The 22692-nt window shown below is 36.0% G+C and overlaps 1 protein-coding gene across 1 annotated transcript in view; it reads left to right on the plus strand.

The window, feature by feature from the left end:
* myom3 (myomesin 3) overlaps window positions 1-22692 on the plus strand; it is a 126835-nt gene that overhangs the window by 64462 nt on the left and 39681 nt on the right. The window contains exons 16-20 of the mRNA XM_073925535.1: window positions 305-479; window positions 3607-3728; window positions 9842-10029; window positions 17367-17493; window positions 20183-20364. Of these exons, the coding sequence (XP_073781636.1) occupies window positions 305-479; window positions 3607-3728; window positions 9842-10029; window positions 17367-17493; window positions 20183-20364 (794 nt within the window). The remainder of the gene's footprint in view (window positions 1-304; window positions 480-3606; window positions 3729-9841; window positions 10030-17366; window positions 17494-20182; window positions 20365-22692) is intronic.

Consider the following 22692-nt stretch of genomic DNA (forward strand, 5'->3'; position numbering starts at 1 on the left):
TATATATATATATATATATATATATATATATATATATATATATATATATATATATATATATATATAATATATATATATATATATATATATATATATATATATATATATATATATATATATATATATATATATATATATATATTATTTGGAAAGTTTCATTATTAAATAAGCATTTTTTTTACCAATATTACAGGAGGTCCACTACTAAGTCCACAAAGTGCACATTAAGTCAAATTAAGTGCACTTCTATTTGATAAGGCATGTGTGTTACGACTGATATTGGTTTTGTTTCTCTGTGATTTAGGAGTTCCTGCTCCACCAAGTGGTGTTTTGCCGATGCGAGACACGAACAGCTCCGTGCTGCTGCAGTGGAAGGAGCCCGCGGTGACAGAGGGCATTGTGGGATACTATCTGTACTGCAGCGAGGCTGGAAGCGGACAGTGGAAAACCATCAATAATAAGCCCATCACCACAACCAGGTCTGTACTTGTGCATGTTGTCTGTTTACACCTGATCTTAAAGAAACACTCCATTTTTTATTTGGAAATAGCCTCACTTTATTCAAGGCAAGTATTTCTAAAGCACATTTCATACACAATGGTCATTCAAAGTGCTTTATATAAACAAGATCAAAAGAATCAGGTATAAGACAACAAACAACAGATTAAAATGTGTTAAAACAGATTTTAAAGGAATAAAGAAAAGAAAGAAATATGTGGGACGGAGCACATTGTTTATTCAGTAAAGGCACAGCTAAACAGTTTTTTTTTACAATTCCCCTAGAGTTAAACAGGTGAGTTTTACCATTTTTTAATCCATTTTGATGATCTCCAGGTCTGGCTGGCGCTCTTTTAGCTTAGCTTAGCATAGATCATTGAATCGGATTAGACCATTAGCATCTCGCTCATCTCTCTATACAATGTCTAGTTGTATTATAACGTTTGCCTGAATTAATCTGTCAATATCAGTGTGGTGCAGCATGATGGCTCAGTCACCTCATAGCAAGAAGGTCGCTGGTTCAAGCCTCGGCTTGGTCAGTTGGCATTTCTGTGTGGAGTTTGCATGTTCTCCCTGTGTTGGCGTGGGTTTCCTCTGGGTGCTTCGGTTTCCCCCACAGTCCAAATACATGTGCTCTAGGGGAATTAGATAAGCTAAATTTGCCTTAGTTTATGAGTGTGTGTGTTTGTGTGTGTGTGTATGCATGCGTGTGTGCTTGTATGAATGAGTGTGTATGGGTGTTTCCCGGCACTGGGTTGTGGCTGGAAGGGCATCTGCTGTGTAAAACATATGCTGGAATAGACGGTCAAAGATAATCACCCATTCTCCCTCTCTTCTCAAATGGGATGGTGGACCAAATGAGATGTTACCATGGGCCAACTGTGGCCTGTGGGCTCTAGTTTGGGCATCTCTGGTCTACAATACCAGACAAAAGTCTTGTCGTCAATCCCAGTTGTAAGAGCAGCAAATATTAACTTGGCTTCAAGTTGATCATTTAAAAAAGTGGCAGAAGGATTTTTCTGATGAATCAACTGTTGAGCTGCATCCCAATCATCACAAATACTGCAGAAGACCTACTGGAACCAGCATGGAGCCAAGATTCTGATTGAAATCAGTCAAGTTTGATGAAAAAAAAATCATGGTTTGGGATTACATCCAGGATGGGGGTGTGTGAGAGATCTGCAGAGTGGATGGGAACATCAACAGTCTGAGATATCAAGACATCTGTGCTGCCCATTACATTACAAAGCACAGGAGAGGGACAATTCTCCAGCAGGATAGTGCTCCTCCTCATACTTCAGCCTCCACATCAAAGCTCCTGAAAGCAAAGAAGGTCAAGCTGCTCCAGGATTGGCCAGCCCAGTCACCAGACATGAACATTATTGAGCATGGAGGAGACATTGAAGATAAACACAAAGACTCTTGATGAACTCTGGGAGTCCTGCTGAACGCTTTCTTCTTCATTCCAGATGACTTTATTAATCAGTGATTTGAGTCATGTCAGAGATGTATGGATGCAGTCCTCCAAGCTCATGATGGAGTCAGACACAATATTCATTCTGTCTCCACTGCAGCAGGACTTTATATTCTATACTGGACATTATTACTGTTTAAGACTTTAGTCTAAGCAGAGTCAGAGCTTACTGTCCTAATGAAATCATTCACACTCAAGACATGATCAGATTTTATTTTGGTCCAAGAAGCATCATCTAGAGGCCTTTGCCTTTCATATAAGCCACTTCTGATGCCAAATGATCAACTAAAAGTTATTATTTGATGTTCCTAAACCTTGGATAGGTGACAAGACGTGTGTCAGGTATATATATATATATATATATATATATATATATATATATATATATATATATATATATATATATATATATATATACTGTAGATTTAAATGTATATATATGTAAGGTAAGTAGGCTTTTACTTTAACAATTTGTGTTTTTTCCTTTGTGTTTTTCCTGCATATGAATATATGAGAACATGTATGCTGTGAGTTTGTGTGTTTTGAAACTACACTGTAAAAGCTATATGATCAATTCGTCCTGACAGCATATGTTTTTAGGCAACCCAGGCTCATTCTGAAAATGAAGTCCCATGGACTTTTCTGGAGACTGTGAAATACGTCCGGGGAAGTCTGTATTTTTGCAGTATTTGTTTTCGCGTATCCATGAGAGGCCGCTGTGTGCGCTTTTTTACATCTCAAATGTCTCACGAGTACAGTTCGCACTTGCGCTGTTCTTGCGTAAACCCACCAAAGGCCGCTGTCGACCGACCGACTGACTCAATGATTGACTGTGCGATCGGCCAATCGACCCACCCACCCACTTTCCTCCTTCCCTAAACCCAACCAATTAAACCGATTGACACGCCTGTTTACTTCCCTAAACCCAACTGACCGGTTTACAAAAGCCGAAAAAGAAAAGCTCTCGTCTGATTTCTAACACATTTTCGGATTTTACCACATTCTCACCCTGTTATGAACTTGTTCACTTTATTTTTGGATTCTGTTTTTGTGTCACCTGATTTCTGAAACTGATTTTCTCCGCACTTAAACCCGGTTGTCGTCGTCGTCAACTCCTCTCTGCGCCTCAAGTGCGACGACGTACACGACGAGCTAACTGGACAAGCTGGTTGCTGCGGGAAAGCCAGTAAGCGCCAAAAGGAACGCCGTCATACCGCCCCATATCGTTCGCTTAAAAATGAAATAAAATGCAGCCATATGTATCTCCGGCTACATAATTTGCGATCTCCAGAAACGTCCTCGGGACTACGTTTTCAGAATGAGCCTGGGTTGTTTTTAGGTCTTTGTAACTAAGTTAAGAATGTTCTAACTTAATTTTGTAAGTTAGGCACACTGTTTTAAGTCAATTTAACATAATATAAGTTCAATGGAAGTTAATTTGATTCAATTTAAAAATTTAAGGCAACAAGGATGTTTCACAGTGTAGTTTTTTGTTAAAGAGTGCTAAAACCAACCAAAAAAATAATTAGAGAAGGCCTGTACAATACATAACCCATCAGAAATCTTGACAAAAGCATTCTCCATCCAGGATTCTCACTGAAAGGGCTTTAGTTAAACATGTCGTCTTCCCTCAGGTTCACCGTTGACGGCCTGAAGAGCAATAAGCAGTATGTGTTTCGGGTGAAGTCTGTGGGCGTATCTGGAAACAGCATCTACTCTGAAGAGTCTCCTGTCATTCGAGTCAAAGCAGCACTGAGTAAGAGTTTGACCAGCCGCTGAACCAGAAAGCTTTAAACATGACGCCGGCTTTTCTTAAGTGCACCTGACTGTCTGCATACACTCTAGATAACTGTTTATGTATTTATAAAGCTGTGAGTTAGCTTTCTCCAGAGAGAGAGACAGCGTCTGGGCTGTTTTGACTGGGCTCAGTTACACTAATAAGCATACAAACTGCCTAGCAATGCAGTAACAACAATATCAAATGCCCTAGCAATGCCATGACTTGGAATTAACTAAGAATTAATTAAGTGTACTTACATCAAAATATAAATACAATGTACTTGCATTATGTTCGTAATGTATTGCAGAACACTTCTGGTGCTCTTAAAGTGGGATAAAGGGAAAGTTTTGGTGGTATGTGAAAGTTTAAAGCTGCATTAAAGAGTAAAGGATGGTAAACAGTGTAATTACAAGGGTAATTACAAACAATCATTAAAGATGTCATTGTATGCAGGCATTTAATCAAGCATATATACAATGTAAACACAAGCGCATTGTTATGAAATAATAATTTCAGTGTAAGTGCATATTATTTAAGGCCACTTGACATAAAGTGGGACCAGTTTTTTTGGACAAATGCTTCATCTGTAAGCATCAAACACACATCAACCAAAAGAAAGTAAGAAAGAAAAGGTTTCTTTTAACTCCATGATTCCACTATCGTCACTCAAAAAACAGAAAATATAGTTTCAATAATTATTACAGTGACAAGAAGTTCCCACTAATATGGGAACTAAGAAATTCCCACTAATAATAGTTCCTCTAATAAGCCTACAAACTGCCTAGCAACGCAGTAACAACAATAACAAATGCCCTAGCAATGCCATGACTTGGAATTAGCTAAGAATTAATTAAGTGTACTTACATCAAAATATGAATACAATGTACTTGCATTATGTTCGTAATGTATTGCAGAACACTTCTGGTGCTCTTGAAGTGGGATAATGGTAGGGTTAGGGGAAGTTTTGGTGGTATGTGAAAGTTAAAAGCTGCATTAAAGAGTAAAGGATGGTAAACAGTGTAATTACAAGGGTAATTACAAACAATCATTAAAGATGTATTTATATGCAGGCATTTAGTCAAGCATAAATACAATGTAAACACAATAAGCACATTGTTATGAAATAATAATTTCAGTGTAAGTGCATATTATTTAAGGCCACTTGACATAAAGTGGGACCAGTTTTTTTGGACAAATGCTTCATCTGTAAGCATCAAACACACATCAACCAAAAGAAAGTAAGAAAGAAAAGGTTTCTTTTAACTCCATGATTCCACTATCATAACTCAAAACACAGAAAATATAGTTTCAATAATCATTACAGTGACAAGAAGTTCCCACTGTTCTGTTACACTAATAAGCCTACAATCTGCCTAGCAATGATGTAACAACAATAACAAATGGTCTAGCAACCATCTAACAATGCCATGACATAAAATGATTGGTCATGCCCACATAAATTGATGCAAACTCCATTACTGAAATGAAAGATGATAGCTGCGTCCTAAATGGCACACTATACACTATGCACTTATTCACTATTTACTTACACACTTAACAGCATAGTATATGAATGTAATGTCGTCCCAAATAGAACACTAATGGGTTTTTCACTAAGCGGAAATTCAAACCGATTCCCTGATGATGCCAAATTACCGAAATAAATGACCAAAGTACCAAATAATACCTGCCTTTATATATTTACACTCACCGGCCACTTTATTAGGTACACCTTACTAGTACCAGGTTGGACTCCCTTTTGCCTTCAGAACTGCCTTAATGGCATAGATTCAACAAGGAACTGGACATATTCCTCAGAGATTTTGCTCCATATTGACATGATAGCATCACACAGCTGCTGTAGATTTCTCGGCTGCACATCCATGATGCCAATCTCCCGTTCCACTACATCCCAAATGTGCTCTATTGGAATGAGATCTGGTGACTGTGGAGGCCATTTGAGTCCAGTGAACTTATTGTCATGTTTAAGAAACCAGTCTAAGAAGATTCACGCTGTCGTATTCTGCTTGTGTAGCCCATCTGCTATTCTCTGTAAACCCCAGAGAAGGTTGTGTGTATCCCAATGGAACAGCAGTTTCTTAAATACTCAGACCAGCTGGACACCAACAACAACCATACCACGTTCAAAATCACTTAAATCCCCTTTCTTCCCCATTCTGATGCTCACTTTGAACTGCAGCAGATCGCCTTGACCATGTCCACGTCTAAATGCATTAAGTTGCTGACATGTGATTGGCTGATTACAAATTTGCATTAACGAGCAGTCGGACAGGAGTACCTAATAAAGTGGCCAGACAGTGTATATAGACGATAATATTGTTTTTCTATTTTAATCCTTTAGTTTTTCATATTTAAAGATGTTTGTGTACTGATGTGCATCCCTGTGTGTTTATTAAGCAATGAGTATGTGCGTTTTGGACTCGCATAGGCGCATATCACTAACTCATTCTTAAAATGACACATGAAACTTGCGCCATTGACTATAGAGCAGCTTTTAGTTGGACAATGGTCTCCTCAAAGTCGTAATAAACCAACATTGCACCTCGTTTTCAGACCGGCACACCTATGGGTGCACAAATAGGCGCAAATACAAATGCTGTTTAACTAATTTGACACAAAACATGAAAATAAAACCTGCGCCAGGCTGAAAATAGCAACAAAATAAAAGGAAAGGGGTCTGAATGCAGACCTGGTGCAGTGCAATCTGAGCTTCATCCAATGCTTTTCATTGTGCTCACCTAACCCCACCCCTAACCCTATCCCTCACAGAGACGTCACTAGCTCCATTTGAGTGTATTGTGTCTGACTGCATCGCAGAGTGATGCAATCTCAGCTTGCATCATAAAGGCTGCATCCAGATACTATTGACTAGTGTCGCACCTGGTGCCACATTGCACTGGTGCATAAAAGTGTTGTTTATCTTATTTTTGTAATTTAAAAGCATCAAAAAATTACATACATGACCTTTAAAGGGCAAAATAAAGACCAAGAAAGAGACAGAGCTCATTGAAAGTGCATTCGACAGACGGCACACTGTACTGCCTCCCTCATTTTGGACAACAATATGAATAAAGTGTTGACATGCCTGTATACTTTGATTAAAATTAGCATACGCCACCCATTTTAATATGAGCTTAATCACATTATTTAGATTGAATTATTGCATTTAAAATATTACAATTGCAATATTACTAAAGTTCCATTATAATCTTTAAGATGGTCCATGTAAACATGTTCTTTGTAATGAGAGAAGATGAAAGTCCACTTGTGTTTTCTGTAGTCAGTTACTGCTGGTGTGTGCTTTAATCTTCATCATACTGTGTGCAGAGGAGCTTCACATGTAATGTTCATTCATTCAGACTCTCCTGCATTAATGTGAGGTCGGATCCGGACAAACGTTCCATCTGTGAGCATCAAACATTATCCTCTCACTCAAAACACAGAAAACGTTTCATTAATTATTACGATGACCAGAAGTTCCCACCCATCACTGTCTGATCATATTAGTGGAGTTAAAGCCCAGGGGTATTCAGTACTTTTAGCTGAAGCCTCTCTTCGGTTTATGTAGTTTTGCCACATTTGGAATTAATCAAGTGCACATAAATAACTAGATGCAAACAGTTTTAATTGCCTGATGGAGGTAGTTGAGGTTGCATGTCAGCAAAAAAAGAGCAGGAATAGGTTTTAATCTTTGTGTTGAGGGAATGCAGAATTGGATCCATTATGGCAAATTTACAGTCCTTCAATTGATTGTGCATTATGTTTAAGGGTTAGTGCTGAATTAATTGCTGTGGTTTTAATGCTTAGAGTTAAAAGGTTGAAACAAATCTAACACATGATGCGTTGGGCTGATGCAAAAGCCATGTAGCTTTTTTTAAAACATACATTTAAGTGTGAATTTAAAGCTGTAAACATGACTAAATACATTTTAAGATTAAAACATGACAACACTGAAAACCAAAACCGTACATTCAAATAAATACGTATCAAATTATATAAATAAGTAAAAAAATAATTATTATATATATATATATATATATATATATATATATATATATATATATATATATATATATATATATATATATATATATATATATATATATATATATACACACACACACACACACACACAGTTGAAACCAGAAGTTTACATATACAGTATAAAAAGGCACATAACCATTTTAAAAGAGTCAGATGTTAATGTGACTAAACTTTTTCTCTTTTAGGTCAGGATTAAGTCAGGATTATCAAATGTGTTTCTGTTCTGCTTAATAGCAGAATAATGAGAGAGAGATTGTTTGAGAAATGGTTATAACTCTTCTTGAAAGTCAAGTTAACACACAATAAGATTATTCTGCCTCCGGAACAGCTCAGATGATGATGTCAAGGTTTTGGAAGTTTCTGATTGGCTAATTGACAACATTTGAGTTAATTGGGGGCACAACTGTAGAATAGGAAAAGCTTAAACACACTGCTTCCTTGTGTGACAACATGAGGAAATCAAAAAGCCAGAATCAATAACATAGCCAGATTACAACTTGCTTAATGTCACTGGGAATAATGTTTGGAGACATGTCCTGTGCTCTGATGGAACTAAGATTGAACTGTTTGGCCATAATGAGCAGTGATACATTTGGAGGCCAAAGGGGAAAGCTTACAAGCCTAGCAACACCATCCCAACTGTGAAGTATGGGGGCGGCAGCATCATGTTGTGGGGCTGTTTTGCTGCAGGAGGGACTGGTCCACTTCACAGCATAGATGGCATCATGAAGAAAGAACATTATGGAGAAATACTGAAGCAACATCTCAAGACATCAGCCAGGAAGTTAAAACTTGGCCACAAATGGCTCTTCCAAGCAGACCATGAACTTAAGCATACTGCCAAATTAGTTCAAATGTGCTTTAAGGACAACAGAGTGATTGTTTTGGAGTGGCCATCACAAAGCCCTGATCTCAATCCTATAGAAAATTTGTGAGAAGAGTTGAAAAATCTTGAGAGAGCAAGACAAATCTGACTCAGTTACAGCAATTCTGTCAGGAGGATCGGGCCAAAATTCCTGCAAACTATTGAGAGAAGCTTGTTGAAGGAGACCCAAAACACTTGACCAAAGTTATACAGTTTAAAAGCTTAACAAAATACCAAGTAAATGTGTGTAAACTTTTGACTGTGTAGAAATTAATAAACATTCTCATAAAACAAATTCTCTCATTATTCTGGCATTTAGCAAATGTAAATGATTTAGGTAACCAAACGGACCTAAAATATTAAACATTTAGTATGATTTACCATCAGACATTTGCTAAAAAATGGTAATGTTCCTTATTTAGAGTGTATGTAGACTTCTTATTCATACGATTTATGCTTGTAGCTACATGTTTTTATTCTCCATCACTGACCTATAACATTATATTGCACATAATAATAAAAGATATGTGTCGGAAATGTGATGCTCTTATTTTTGATCAATAAAGGGACTAAGCCGTAGGAAAATTAATCAATTTTTTCGCGCAACTTGATATAAATATAATAATCCAGCCTTAGCTGCCAATAGCCCCTCCCCTTATTCAGCAGCTCCTCCTCAATGTGTTGTGGGTAATATTTGTAGATCATTGTGACAGATGATCTGTCTTATAAATATAAGTGATTTGTGTGTTTATAAAGTGTTGCACTTCAATGTGTCGGCTCCTTTAAGAATGCACTCCTCATTAGTTATGCATGAGGAACATACCACGAGGTTGTATGTTATAGCATGTTCCGGTTAACAAGTGGGCTTATAATAAAGTACAATCTTTACATGAAGATGGACGTGTGTTAATTCCTCAGAGTATCAGTTCACAACAATATTAGCCATTAGAGTAAGCACAGATCTGCACTGAGAAATTTTACCAAAAATAGTAGACCATCCGGGTAACTTCGGAGAGCTCATTTTTAACATTCTATGATATTGTATTTTTGACTAATATTATGACAGACAGTATCCAAATTGGGATGCAGCATATGAATTTACTGGTCAAAATGGTTTGTGTTCTGTAACCTTTGACCTTTCCTTTCTTCATTACTGCAGATGTTCCTTCATGTCCATCGGCCATCTCTGTGCTGAACTGCAGCAGAGCGGAGATGGTGATTGGCTGGAGAGCACCTGTCAATCATGGAGGAGACCCTGTGCGCGGATACTACCTGGACCAGAGGCAGAAATCAGAGAGCATCTGGAGAGAGGTCAACGTCAAGCCTGTGAAAGAGAGAGTCTATAAGGTCAGCTCAGATTCTACACTTCCATCTTCTGTTCTTCACATTTTGGGATTTCACAAGGAAAATATGCTGAATGGGAACTCTAGGATGCATGTTAAAAGCACAAAATTAATCAACTGTTCATTCCAAGCACGTATACACTCAACCATTTAGTGTTGTTCCAAATGGCAAATGACGTTTAATGGTTGTCACAAAAACCCAAACTAGCGATATATACTATACTAGTAAATAAACCTGTCATAACTGCATTTACCATCATGAAGCGGCAGAGAATTTTGTTTGCAAAATCCGAAATAAACGTAATAATCCAGCCTTAGCTGCCAATAGCCCCAATAGCTTTAATAACAGCACCCCCTCCTCTTAGTCAGCAGCCCTCTTCCTTTTTTCAGCAGCCCTTCTCTTTAATCAGCAGCTCCTCCTCTTAATCAGCAGCTCCTCCCTTTTTCAGCAGCCCCTCCCCTATATCAGCAGCTTCTCCCTTTTTACAAGAGCTCCTCCTTGTATTTAGCTGGTTCTCCCAATTTTCAGTAGCTCCTCCCCAATAACAGCAGCCCCTCCCTTTAATCAGCAACTCCTCCCCTTACTCAGTAGCCCCTCCCCTTTGATAAAAAGCTCTTTCCTGTATTCAGCAGCTCCACCCATTATTCAGCTGCTCCTCCCTAATGACAGCAGGCCCTTCCCTTTACCAGCAGCTCCTCCTATTATTCAGCAGCTCCTTCTCTTAATCAGCAGCTCCTCCCAAATAACAACACTCCCCCCCTTTATTCAGCAGCCTCTCCCAATCCCCAGCTCCTCCCTCTTTATAAGAGCTCCTCCTTGTATTCAGAAGCTCCTCCCATTAATCCGCAGCTCCTCCTGTTTATCAAGAGCCCCTCCCCTTTTATAAGAGCTCCTCCCTGTATTCAGCACTCTGCCCATTTTCAGCAGCCCCTCCCCTTTTTTGGCAGCTCTTCCCTTTTTACATTAGCTCCTCCCTGTATCCAGCAGTGCCTCCCATTATTCCGCTGCTCCTCCCTAATAACAGCAGCCCCTCCCTTTTCATAAGAGCTCCTCCTTGTATTCAGCAGCTCCTCCCATTATTCAGCTGCCCCTCCCATTTATCAACAGCCCCTCTCCTTTTATAAGAGCTACTCCCTGTACTCAACAGATCCTCCCATTTTTTCAGCAGCTCCACCCCAATAACAGCTTTCCCTCCCTATTATCAGCAGCGGCTCCTCTTTTACAGGAGCTCCTGCTTGTATTCAGCAGTTCCTCCCACTTTTCAGCTACTCCTACCCAATAATAGCAGCCCCTCCCCTTTTATAGTTACCCCTTCCTTTTATCAGAAGCTCCTCCCCTTTTAGAAGAACTCCTCTTTGTATTCAGTTGCATCTCCCCTTTATTAGGAGCTCCTCCCCTTTTACAAGAGCTCTTCCCTCTATTCAGTAGTTCCTTCCCTTAACCAGTAGCCCCTCCCCTTAAACAAGAGCTCTTATCTGTATTCAGTAGATCCTCCCCTTAATCAGCAGCCCCTCCCCTTTATCAACTACCCTTCCCTTCAGATGAACCCCTCCCATTATTAAGCAGCTCCTCAACATTTTTCAGCAATTCCTCCCCTTTATCAGCAGCGCCTTCCCTTTAACAGCAGCTCCTCCCTTTTAATAGTAATCTTCCCCTTGATCTATAGCCCCTCCCCTTTTAGAATAACCCCTCCGCTTTATTAGGAGCTCCACCCCTTTTAGAAGAACTTCTCGCTGTATTCAGTTGTCCCTCTCCTTTATCAGGAGCTCCTCCCCTTTTACAAGAGCTCCTCCCTGTATTCAGTAGCTCCTCCCCTTAACCAGTAGCCCCTCCTCATTTACAAGAGCTCCTCCCTGTATTCAGAAGCTACGCCCCTTAACCAGTAGCCCCTCCCCTTTTCAAGAGCTTCTCCCTCTGTTCAGTAGTTCTTCCCTTTAATCAATAGCCCCTCCCCTTTTACAAGAGCTCCTTCCTGTTTTCAGTAGCTCCTCCCATTAACCACTAGCCCCTCCCCTTTTACAAGAGCTCTACTCTGTATTTAGTAGCTCCTCCCCTTAATCAGCAGCTCCTCCTCTTTACCAGCCACTCCTTCCCTTCTGCTCTGACTGTTGAGTGTATGAAGCGTTTAAGATAACACACTTCATACCAGACCCATTGTGGTTTGCTATGGGTCGATCTCACGTGAGTGACAGGTTGACCCCGCCCTCATTTGTATGATCACCAATCCGAGAAGTTATTTTCATTGAAGATCAAAAGAGATAATGAGATCAATGAATCATTTAACACACACCGCATTGTTCTATATAACTGAACAACTGTTCATTTGCTGAGTTTGTTCAGTGCAGATATTTCAATACAGCCACACAGGGCAAAGGTGAACCTACTCATCTGCCTTTGTCTGTGCTTTCTCACTTTAAACGTGTCACTGAGCAACCGCTGTGTCCATGGAGACTTAATTAACTTGTTTATTTTTAATTGTTTTCACTGTTTAATTAGCCTGTGCTCTAGCGTTAACATGGCATTAGTGGTGTGATGAAAAAGTCACTGTTAGAGAAAGTGATGTTTAATTTGAGATCTATATTGAGTTTTAAAGTAGGATTAAAGCAGATACATGCTAACCAATGCAGCGTGTCAATTTTTAACTGTTGTGTTGTTTACTAACACATTATTCTGACATGTTTAAATAAATGTAGTTTAATTAAAATAATATAGGCAACACGGTGGCTCAGTGGTTAGTACTGTGGCCTCAAAGCAAAAAGGTTGCTGGTTCGAGTCCCGGCTGGGTCAGTTGACATTTCTGTGTGGAGTTTGCATGAATTGATGAACTAAATTGGCCGTAGTGTATGAGTGTGTGTGTGAGTGTGTACAGTACTCGGTTGCAGCTGGAATGACATCCACTGTACAAAACATATGCTCGATAAGTTAGCAGTTCATTCCGCTGTGGTGACCACTGATAAATACGGATTAAGCCGAAGGAAAATTAATGAATGAATAAAATAATATACAGAATAATAGAATAAATAAATATGAAAATAAATATAAAAATGAGAAGAAAGAGAGGGAATAAATAAATAAATAAAATATGAGAACAAACATTAAAAATAGGAAAAATTAAAAAAATAATAAATAAAAAAATAAAAAAGAAGAATGAGAAAAGAAATATAGAAATAAATAAAATAGAGAGAACAAATAAATAAATTAATGGAGAAATATGAAAAGAGAGAAGAAATAAATATGAGAAGAAATATAAAAAAACAAATAAATTAGAAAGAATAGCAAAAAGAGAAGAAATATGAGAGAATAAATATAAAAATAGAGAAGAGAGAATAATAAATAAATGTGAAGAAATGTAAAAATAAATATAAACAGAGAAAAAATATAAGAGAGAATAAATAAATAAATAAATGTGAAACAGTAAATATAAAAAGAGAAAAATAGTTGGAGAATAATAAAATATGAGAGAAGAAGCATAAAAATTGAGGAAAGAGAAATAATAAATAAATAAATGAGAAAAAATTGAGAAAATGGAGAAAATAGAATAAATGAATAAATAAATATGAGAGAAAAGAAGAGAAAAATAGAGGGAAAAAAGATAAGAGCGCAAGAAGAAATAAATATGAGATAAGGATATGAAAATAGAGAAACAAGTGAGAGAATAAATTAATGAATAAGTAAATAAATACATAAAAATATGATAGAAGAAATATAAAAATAGAGAAGAGAGAATGAATAAATATGAAACAGTACATATAAAAATAGAAACAAAAGAGATAAAGAGTTGGAGAAGAAACAATTATGAGAGAAGAAATATAAAAATAAAGAAAAGAGTGAAAAAATTAATGAGAATAAATATGAAAAGAAAGAGAGGGGGAGAAGAATTATGTAAGTAGAAAAAAGAAAGATAATAAATAAGTGAGAAAGAATAGAAAAAAAGAAAATAGAATGAATGAATGAATGAATGAATGAATGAATGAATGAATGAATGAATAAATAAATAATTAAATATGAGAAAAAATATAAATATAAAGAGAAAAAAGACAAAAGAACAAGGAATAAATAAATATGAGAGAAGAATATAAAAAGAGAGAAAAAAGTAAGAGAATAAATGAACGAATAAATAAATAAAAAGATTAATAAATATGAAAATTAGAAACATAAAAATAAAGGTGACAGAATAAATAGATAGATAGATAAATAAATAAATGAATAAATAAATACAAATAATAATAAATAGATAGATAATAAATAATTACATAATTAATTAATTGTAAAAAATGAGAGAAGAAATATAAAAATAGACGAGTAAATAAATAAAGTAATGAATAAAAATGAGAAAAGAGATACAAAACGAAAGAAAAGGAAATGATTGAGAATAAATAAACATGAAAGAAGAAATGCAAGAATAGAAAGGAAAGAGTTAATCAGGGTTTATGTGTTAGTATAGCGTGTGATGAGTGCACAGCGCCCTCTGATGGACACAATCCTTCACTACTTCAGCCTTCAGTCTCCTCCTATTAACATCAGCAGAAAAACTGTTCGAGGGACAAGACGAGGTTATTTCACTCACGGGATGTTTCAGACTGCATCATGTCAATTAAGAACATTGATCTCTGAGCCTGTCGCATGTGAATCCCATGTTAATGAGACACACACACATTCGCGGCTCCTGTCCAGCTTCATTAAAGGAGACCTATTTTCCTTCTTTACACAAGATGTGAATAAGTTTCTGATGTCCCTAGAGCGTGTAGTGAAGCATCAGCTCAAAATACCATCAAATTTTGTTTTATAACTCTCTGAAACTGACCCTTTTAGGCTTTTATCCTAATTGTGGCTTTTTAGTATAGAGCCAGATCAGTTTAAAAAATAATACAATTACAAAATAAAATTAATACATCCACCACACAATTCACACTTACAAAGTCCAATTTATAAGATTTCATAAATACACAAATCCAGTTCGTAAATTCAAAACACGCAACAAAAATACACAATCATTTGGAAATTTACACAACACTATTCATAAATATACAAATCTAATTCGTAAATTCAAAACACAATTCATAAATACACAAATCTAATTCGTAAATTCAAAACACAATTTATAAATACATAAATCCATTTAGTAAATTCAAAACATGCTTAAAAATACACAAATCCAATTCATAAATTCTAGACATGTTTCGTAAATGCGCAAATCCAATTTGTAATTTCTAGACATGATTCATAAATACACAAATCCAATTCGTAGGATCAAAACACGATTCATAAATACACAAATGCAATTTTTTACTTCAAAGTAAGCTTAAAAAATACATAAATCCAATTTATAAATTCAAAACACGCTTAAAAAAACACACAAATGCAATTCGTAAATTCCAAACACAATTTGTAAATACACAAATCCAATTCGCAAATTCAAAACACGATTAAAAAATACACAAATCCAAGTTGTAAATTCAAAACATGATTCAAATATACATATCTAATTTGGAAATTCAAAACGCAATTCGTGATACACAATTCCAATTCGTAAATTAAAAACATGATTCAAAAATACCCAAATCCAATTCGTAAATTCAAAACACAATTGGTGAATAAACACTTCCAATTCATAAAATAAAAATACGATACAAAAATACCCAAATCCAATTCGTAAAATAAAAACACAATTTATAAATGCACAAATCAGGTGCGTAAATTCGAAACACAATTTGAAATACACAATTCCAATTCGTAAATTCAAAACACAATTCGTAAATACACAATTCCAATTAGTAAAATAAAAACTTGATTCAAAAATACACAAATCCAATTCGTAATTTCAAAACACAATTGGTGAATAAACACTTCCGATTCATAAAATAAAAATACGATACAAAAATACACATCTAATTCGTAAAATCAAAACACAATTCGTAAATACAAAAATTCAATTTGCAAATTCGAAACACGATTCAAAAACACACAAATCAAATTCGTAAATTCAAAACACGATTAAAAAATACACAAATACAAAATTCGTAGACTAATAATTTTACTCGTGAATTCACAAATTGTGTGTTGTATTCATGAATTACATTTTATAGATTTTGTAAATGTGAATTGTGCTATGCATGTATGCATTTTATTTTGTAAATGTATAATTCTTGAGACTGGTCTGGCTTGATATTTTTGTGACTTTCACTTTAAATTCAAATGAGATTGTGCTCTTTTCAAAAGAGGGCGGAGCTACACAAGCATAGTGTCAGCATAGTGGCAGATTCAAAAACAAGACTAACATCCTATGCTAATGAGGGAGAGATAGTCGGCGGCCATAGTAGTTGGCGATTTTCCCCTCTGATGACACGCACAAAGGAAGATGTTTCTGCAGAACACTTAATGTTTCTTAATTCATTTTTACCATTAGATGCTGGTTATCACATAATCCTGCCACACAACTGTGTTTAAACCCCTTATAAAAGTGATCTCTGCATAATAGGTGCCCTTTAAAACACACAGTGAACATGTGTGCGTAAATCTGCCCTCTGCTGGAGGCGCTCTGTCCTGCAGCTCTCAGATAAGCCTCTGATATGATAAGAGGATTCAGGCAATGGTTAATCACGGGTCTAAAGGCTCTAAAAGGCCTGTTTTCCTAAATCCAATCCCAATTACGTGTGTGTCTAGGTGGCCACTTGTCATTACAGAAAAGCTGTGTTTATGGGATAAGCAGCTCTCAGGCCTAATTCTCCTCCATATAGATGTCAACCAGCGGATCAATGGGCTGGAGATAAACACTTCTCTCTGGACAGACTTAATTACTGGTTACTAAACTATAGAATTTAAATGAAAAACCATAAAAAAAAAACATTTACATGTTGAAATAAATATAACAAAAAATTAATAAAATAAATAAATATAATTATAATTATAATAAAATTTGATTAGGCAACGCAGTGGCGCAGTAGGTAGTGCTGTCACCTCACAGCAAGAATGTCACTGGTTTGAGCCTTGGCTAGGTCAGTTGGCGTTTCTGTGTGGAGTTTGCATGTTCTTCCTGCGTTCGTGTGGGTTTCCTCCGGGTGCTCCGGTTTCCCCCACAGTCCAAACACATGCAGTACAGGTGAATTGGGAAGGCTAAATTGTCCGTAGTGTATGAGTGTGAATGAGTGTGTTTGGATGTTTCTCAGAAATGGGTTGTGGCTGGAAGGGCATCCACTGCGTAAAAACATGCTGGATAAGTTGGCGGTTCATTCCACTGTGGAGACCCCGGATTAATAAAGGGACAAAGCCGACAAGAAAATGAATGAATGAATTTCGTTTTGTCTTTTATTTTAGCTTTATTTTTGTCTGTTTTGTTTTAGCTGACGGGTCTTCAGGAAGGACATTTTTACCAGTTTCGAGTTTTTGCAGCCAATATTATAGGAGTGGGCAAACCTTCTGAACCCAGTGAACTGCTCTTATGTGAGCCCTGGACCATGCCTGAGCCGGGTGAGTCACAGTCAACTATGGACAATATTAGAGATTTGACATGCTTTATGTTTAATAAATGACAGGTACATTCAGGGCTTCATCTGCAATTGTTGATTATGACTTGGTTTTCATTTATGTGAAAAGATTGAATATCCACTCATATTACAGCATGTTCTTATACAGTTATCATTGACTTTCAGAGATGCGTTTCTTACACTATATTGATTACAGCATTGAATAACAGGCTGTTCTTATGTTATCCCCCTTTATTTTAGATTAGACTGCATTATTTCACTGACTAGACATTCATTTAACAAGAAATTAGATAAATTGCTTGTCTTGTTTGTGATTCCTCATATGCAAAATACTATAGTAATATATAGTACATACTACAGTGTTTTTGAACCATACTGTACAATTGATATGTTGTGGGGATTCTATAGTTGCTATGGTAACACGGAAATGCTTGAAGTTTCTTCCAACCCGACTCTACATCATAACATTTCAATTCACATGGATGGGGCAACCATTACTGCATCCAAAATGGTGAAAAGCCTTGGAGTAACGATTGATGACCAACTAAACTTCTCTGACCACATTTCTAGAACTGCTCGATCTTGCAGATTCACTCTCTATAACATCAGAAAGGTCCGACCCTTCCTATCTGAACATGCAGCTCAACTCCTTGTTCAAGCTCTTGTTTACTCCAGACTGGACTATTGCAACTCTCTACTAGCTGGGCTTCCAGCTAACTCTATTAAACCTCTTCAGCTGCTTCAGAACGCAGCAGTACGAGTGGTCTTTAATGAACCTAAAAGAGCACATGTCACTCCGCTGCTCATCCGTTTGCACTGGCTGTCAGTTGCTGCCCGCATCAAATTCAAGGCTCTGATGTTTGCTTACAAAGCGACTTCTGGATTTGCTCCTTCTTATCTGCTCTCACTTCTGCAGATGTATGTGCGCTCCAGAAACTTGCGTTCTGTGAATGAACGTCGCCTCGTGGTTCCATCCCAAAGAGGGAAGAAATCACTTTCCCGAACTTTCGCATTCAATCTGCCCAGTTGGTGGAATGAACTCCCTAACTGCATCAGAACGGCAGAGTCACTCGCTGTCTTCAAGAAACGACTAAAAACTCAACTATTTAGTCTCCACTTTCCTTACTAATCTGCAATTGCCTATCTGGCTCCACTGCTAACTGTATTACAAAAAAATTTAAATAAAAATACTATTGTTTTGCTACTTACACTTTACATACCTGAAACTTTCCTACAGCACTTATTCATTGTTGCTCTTATAGTTATGTAAATTGCTTCCTTCTCATTTGTAAGTCGCTTTGGATAAAAGTGTCTACTAAATGACTAAATGTAAATGTAAACACAACAACAATAGTAATTGATCTGTTGTGGTGATTATATAGTTGCCATGGTAACAACAACTATAATAATCGATCTGTTGTGGTGATTCTATAGTTGCTATGGCAACACAACAACAATAGTAATTTATCTGTTGTGGTGATTCTATAGTTGCTATGGTAACACAACAACAATAGTTGTTGATCTGTTGTGGTGATTCTATAGTCGCTGCGGTAACACAACAACTATAGTAATCGATCTGTTGTGGTGATTCTATAGTTGCTATGGTACCACAACAACTATAGTAATCGATCTGTTGTGGCGATTCTATAGTTGCTATGGTAACACAACAACAATAGTAATTGATCTTTTGTGGTGATTCAATAGTCACTGTGGTAACATAACAATCAAAGTAATTGATCTGTTGTGGTGATTCTGTAGTTGCTATGGTAACACAACTATAGTAATTGATCTGTCGTGGTGATTCTATGGTTGCTGCGGTAACACACTGACTATAGTAATTGATCTGTTGTGGTGATTCTATAGTCGCTATGGTAACACAACAACTCTACCAATTGACTTGTTGTGGTGATTCTATAGTCGCTATGGTAACACAACTATAGTAATTAATCTGCTGTGGTGATTTTATAGTTGCTATGGTAACACAACAACTATAGTAATTGATTTGTGGTTATTCTATAGTCACTATGGTAACACAACTATAGTAATTGATCTGTTGTGGTGATTTTATAGTTGCTATGGAAACACAACTGTAGTAATTGAACTGTTGTGGTGATTCTATAGTAGCTGCGGTAACACAACAACTATAGTAATTGATCTGTTGTGGTGATTCTATAGTTGCTGTTGTAACACAACAACTATACTAATATAAATAAATGAGCCAGTAGTTTTCTACAACTAGGGTCTATTTTACTACAAAACACCACAGTTCACTGTAGTAAAACTGAAGTATACTACAGTATTAAATACAGTTTATCAGATCACTATAGGCAGTTATACTCCATTCATTAACAGTTTTGTATATACTATAATATATACAGTATAATGCACTTTACTATTCTATGGTTTAAAAACAATAGCATTTACTTGAAAATACTATATTTTTTTCTCATGTGGGTATATGTGTGTTAGATGATAAGCACAGCTCAAATAAAGAACTGTAAATATAAGAGAAATAAATAATCACGATAACAAGTATTGACAAAAAGTTGCAGAAAATATAGCAACATGAATAAACAATGATGCTCGATATCAGTATGAATGTGTAATAATTACATATAATATCATATATGAATGATCATATACGTATGAATATAAATAATCCTATCTTGCAGGCTGTCCTTATGATCTGGAGTTCAGAGAAGTGAGACGTGACTCTCTGGTGCTGCTGTGGGCGGAGCCTCTTTACAAGGGACAATCAGAGATCACTGGCTATATAGTGGAGATCAGTGAGGGGGCGGAGTCTGAGGGTTGGACCCGCGTGACAAGAGAACTGGTGACAGAAACTCACCTAAAGGTCTGTTTTGTTCTGTTTTTCCCTTCTTGTGCAAAGTTCAGAATTTAATCATATGAATTGATGTGCAGTCTAATTTTGTTGTTTAATTTTAGTCTAATTTTCACAACACGAAACTTTATACAATTTTAAACTACGTAAAAACAATCATTACATTGCAAGTACAGGAATTAGTTAAGAATAAAATTGGTGTGTTTGATGAACATAATCAGAATAAAGACAGGAATTAAATTACTTTTGGCACATGTTATCAGAATATAGACTGCAGAAAAATGCAAGGTTTGCCATATATAATGGGAATATTAATTGAAATAAGACTGTGAAACTTGCTGCATATTAATGTAATATAGATGGGAATAAAATCAAACTTTTTGACATATTTAATCCAAATTTAGATTGGAATAAAAACGTAAAAATGTATAGTGTGGTCAGAATATTTGAATTGGAAGAAAAAAAAACTTTAAAGACGCATGTGATCACTATATAGATAGGAGTAAACTGCAATCAGATTATACACTCACTGGCCACTTTATTAGGTACACCTGTCCAATTGCTTGTTAACAAAAATTTCTAATCAGCCAATCACATGGCAGCAGTTATTTAGGCATGTAGACATGGTTGAAGACGATCTGCTGCAGTTCACACCGAGCATCAGAATGTGGAAGAAAGAGGATTTAAGTGACTTTGAACGTGGCATGGTTGTTGGTGCCAGACGGGCTGCTCTGAGTATTTCAGAAACTGCTGATCTACTGGGATTTTTACGCACGACCATATCTAGGGTTTACAGAGAATGCTTCGAAAAAGAGGAAATATCCATTGAGTGGCAGTTCTGTGGGCGCAAATGCCTTGTCAATACCAGAGGTCAGAGGAGAATGGCCAGACTGGTTCCGGCTGACAGAAAGGCAACAGTAACTCAAATAACCACTCGTTAAAACCGAGGTCTGCAGAAAAGCATCTCTGGACACAAAACACGTCCAATATGAGGATTAAGGGAGTTCTAAACGCAAAAGGGGGTCCAACCCTGTACTACTAAGGTGTGCCTAATTAAGTGGCCATTGAGTGTAATGATAATATAGATTGGAATAAAACTGTATAGTTTAGCGTATGCACTGTAGTCGCAATATAGATTAGAACAAAATATCTTTGGGTATGGTAAAATATAGATGGGGAAAAAAAAAAATGTTTGTAAAGTTGTACATAAAGTACAACTTTACATACAGCAAACAATACCATTTTATTCCCATCTATACTTTATGTACAACTTTACAGATGGGAATAAAATAGATGGTAATAAAATGATTAGAATTATTATTATTATTATTTATATAAAAATTAATTATTATTATTATTATTAAAAAATAATAATTATAGATGGGAATAAAATGGTATTGTTTGCTGTATGTAATAAGTACATAGATTGTAATAAAAGTGTAAAGTTTGGTGTGTAATCAGATTATAGATGGGGAACAATTTTAAGTTTGGTGTCTGTAATCAGAATATAGACAGGGGAAAAAATTATCATTTGACATATATAATAATATTAATAAATTAAATATTAAATTAATAAAGATTGTAATAAAAACAATATTTGTTGTATGTTATCAGAATAAAGATTGTAATAATACCATAAAGTTAGACTATGTAATCTGAATATAGATTAGAAAAAAAGTGTAAAGTTTGGTGTGTAATCAGATTATAGATTGGTTAAAAATGTAAAGTTTGTGCTATGTAATCAGAATGTATACAGGGAACAGAAAATGTCATTTGACATATGTATTCCTAATCAGATTGGAATAAAACTGTAACATTTGGTGTATAATCAGCATATAAATGAGGGGGGAAATGTAAAATTAAGTATGTAATCAGAAAATAGACAGGAATAAAATTGTATCATTTGATGTATGTAATCTTAATAAAGATTGCAATAAAACTGTAAAGTTTGACTTTGTAATCAGAATATAGATTGGAATAAAAGTGTAAAGTTTGGAGTTTGTAACTACAATATAGATTGGAATACAGTGGCGCCCCCAGAAAATGTTCTTATGAGTGGCCAGAAGATGCCACACCAAATCTTGGAGTAAAACATAATGAATTCAGTGTAATTCTATTTTTGTTTCTGGTAAATTAAATAATGTGGTTTTAATTCATTTAATTAATGACTCTTGAAATTTTGCAATTTATTCCTTGAAATAATTCAGCATGTGTCAAATAAAAATCAATATTTAGTTTAAAAACCCTTATATATAAATAACTTTTCAGTTCTTTTTCACATACTTTTATTGTACAGCATACAGTATATGCCATGTCTAAAATTAATGAAGATTAATTAAT

The sequence above is a fragment of the Danio rerio genome, chromosome 16 (assembly GCF_049306965.1).
Source record: "Danio rerio strain Tuebingen ecotype United States chromosome 16, GRCz12tu, whole genome shotgun sequence".
Taxonomy (NCBI): Eukaryota; Metazoa; Chordata; class Actinopteri; order Cypriniformes; family Danionidae; genus Danio; species Danio rerio.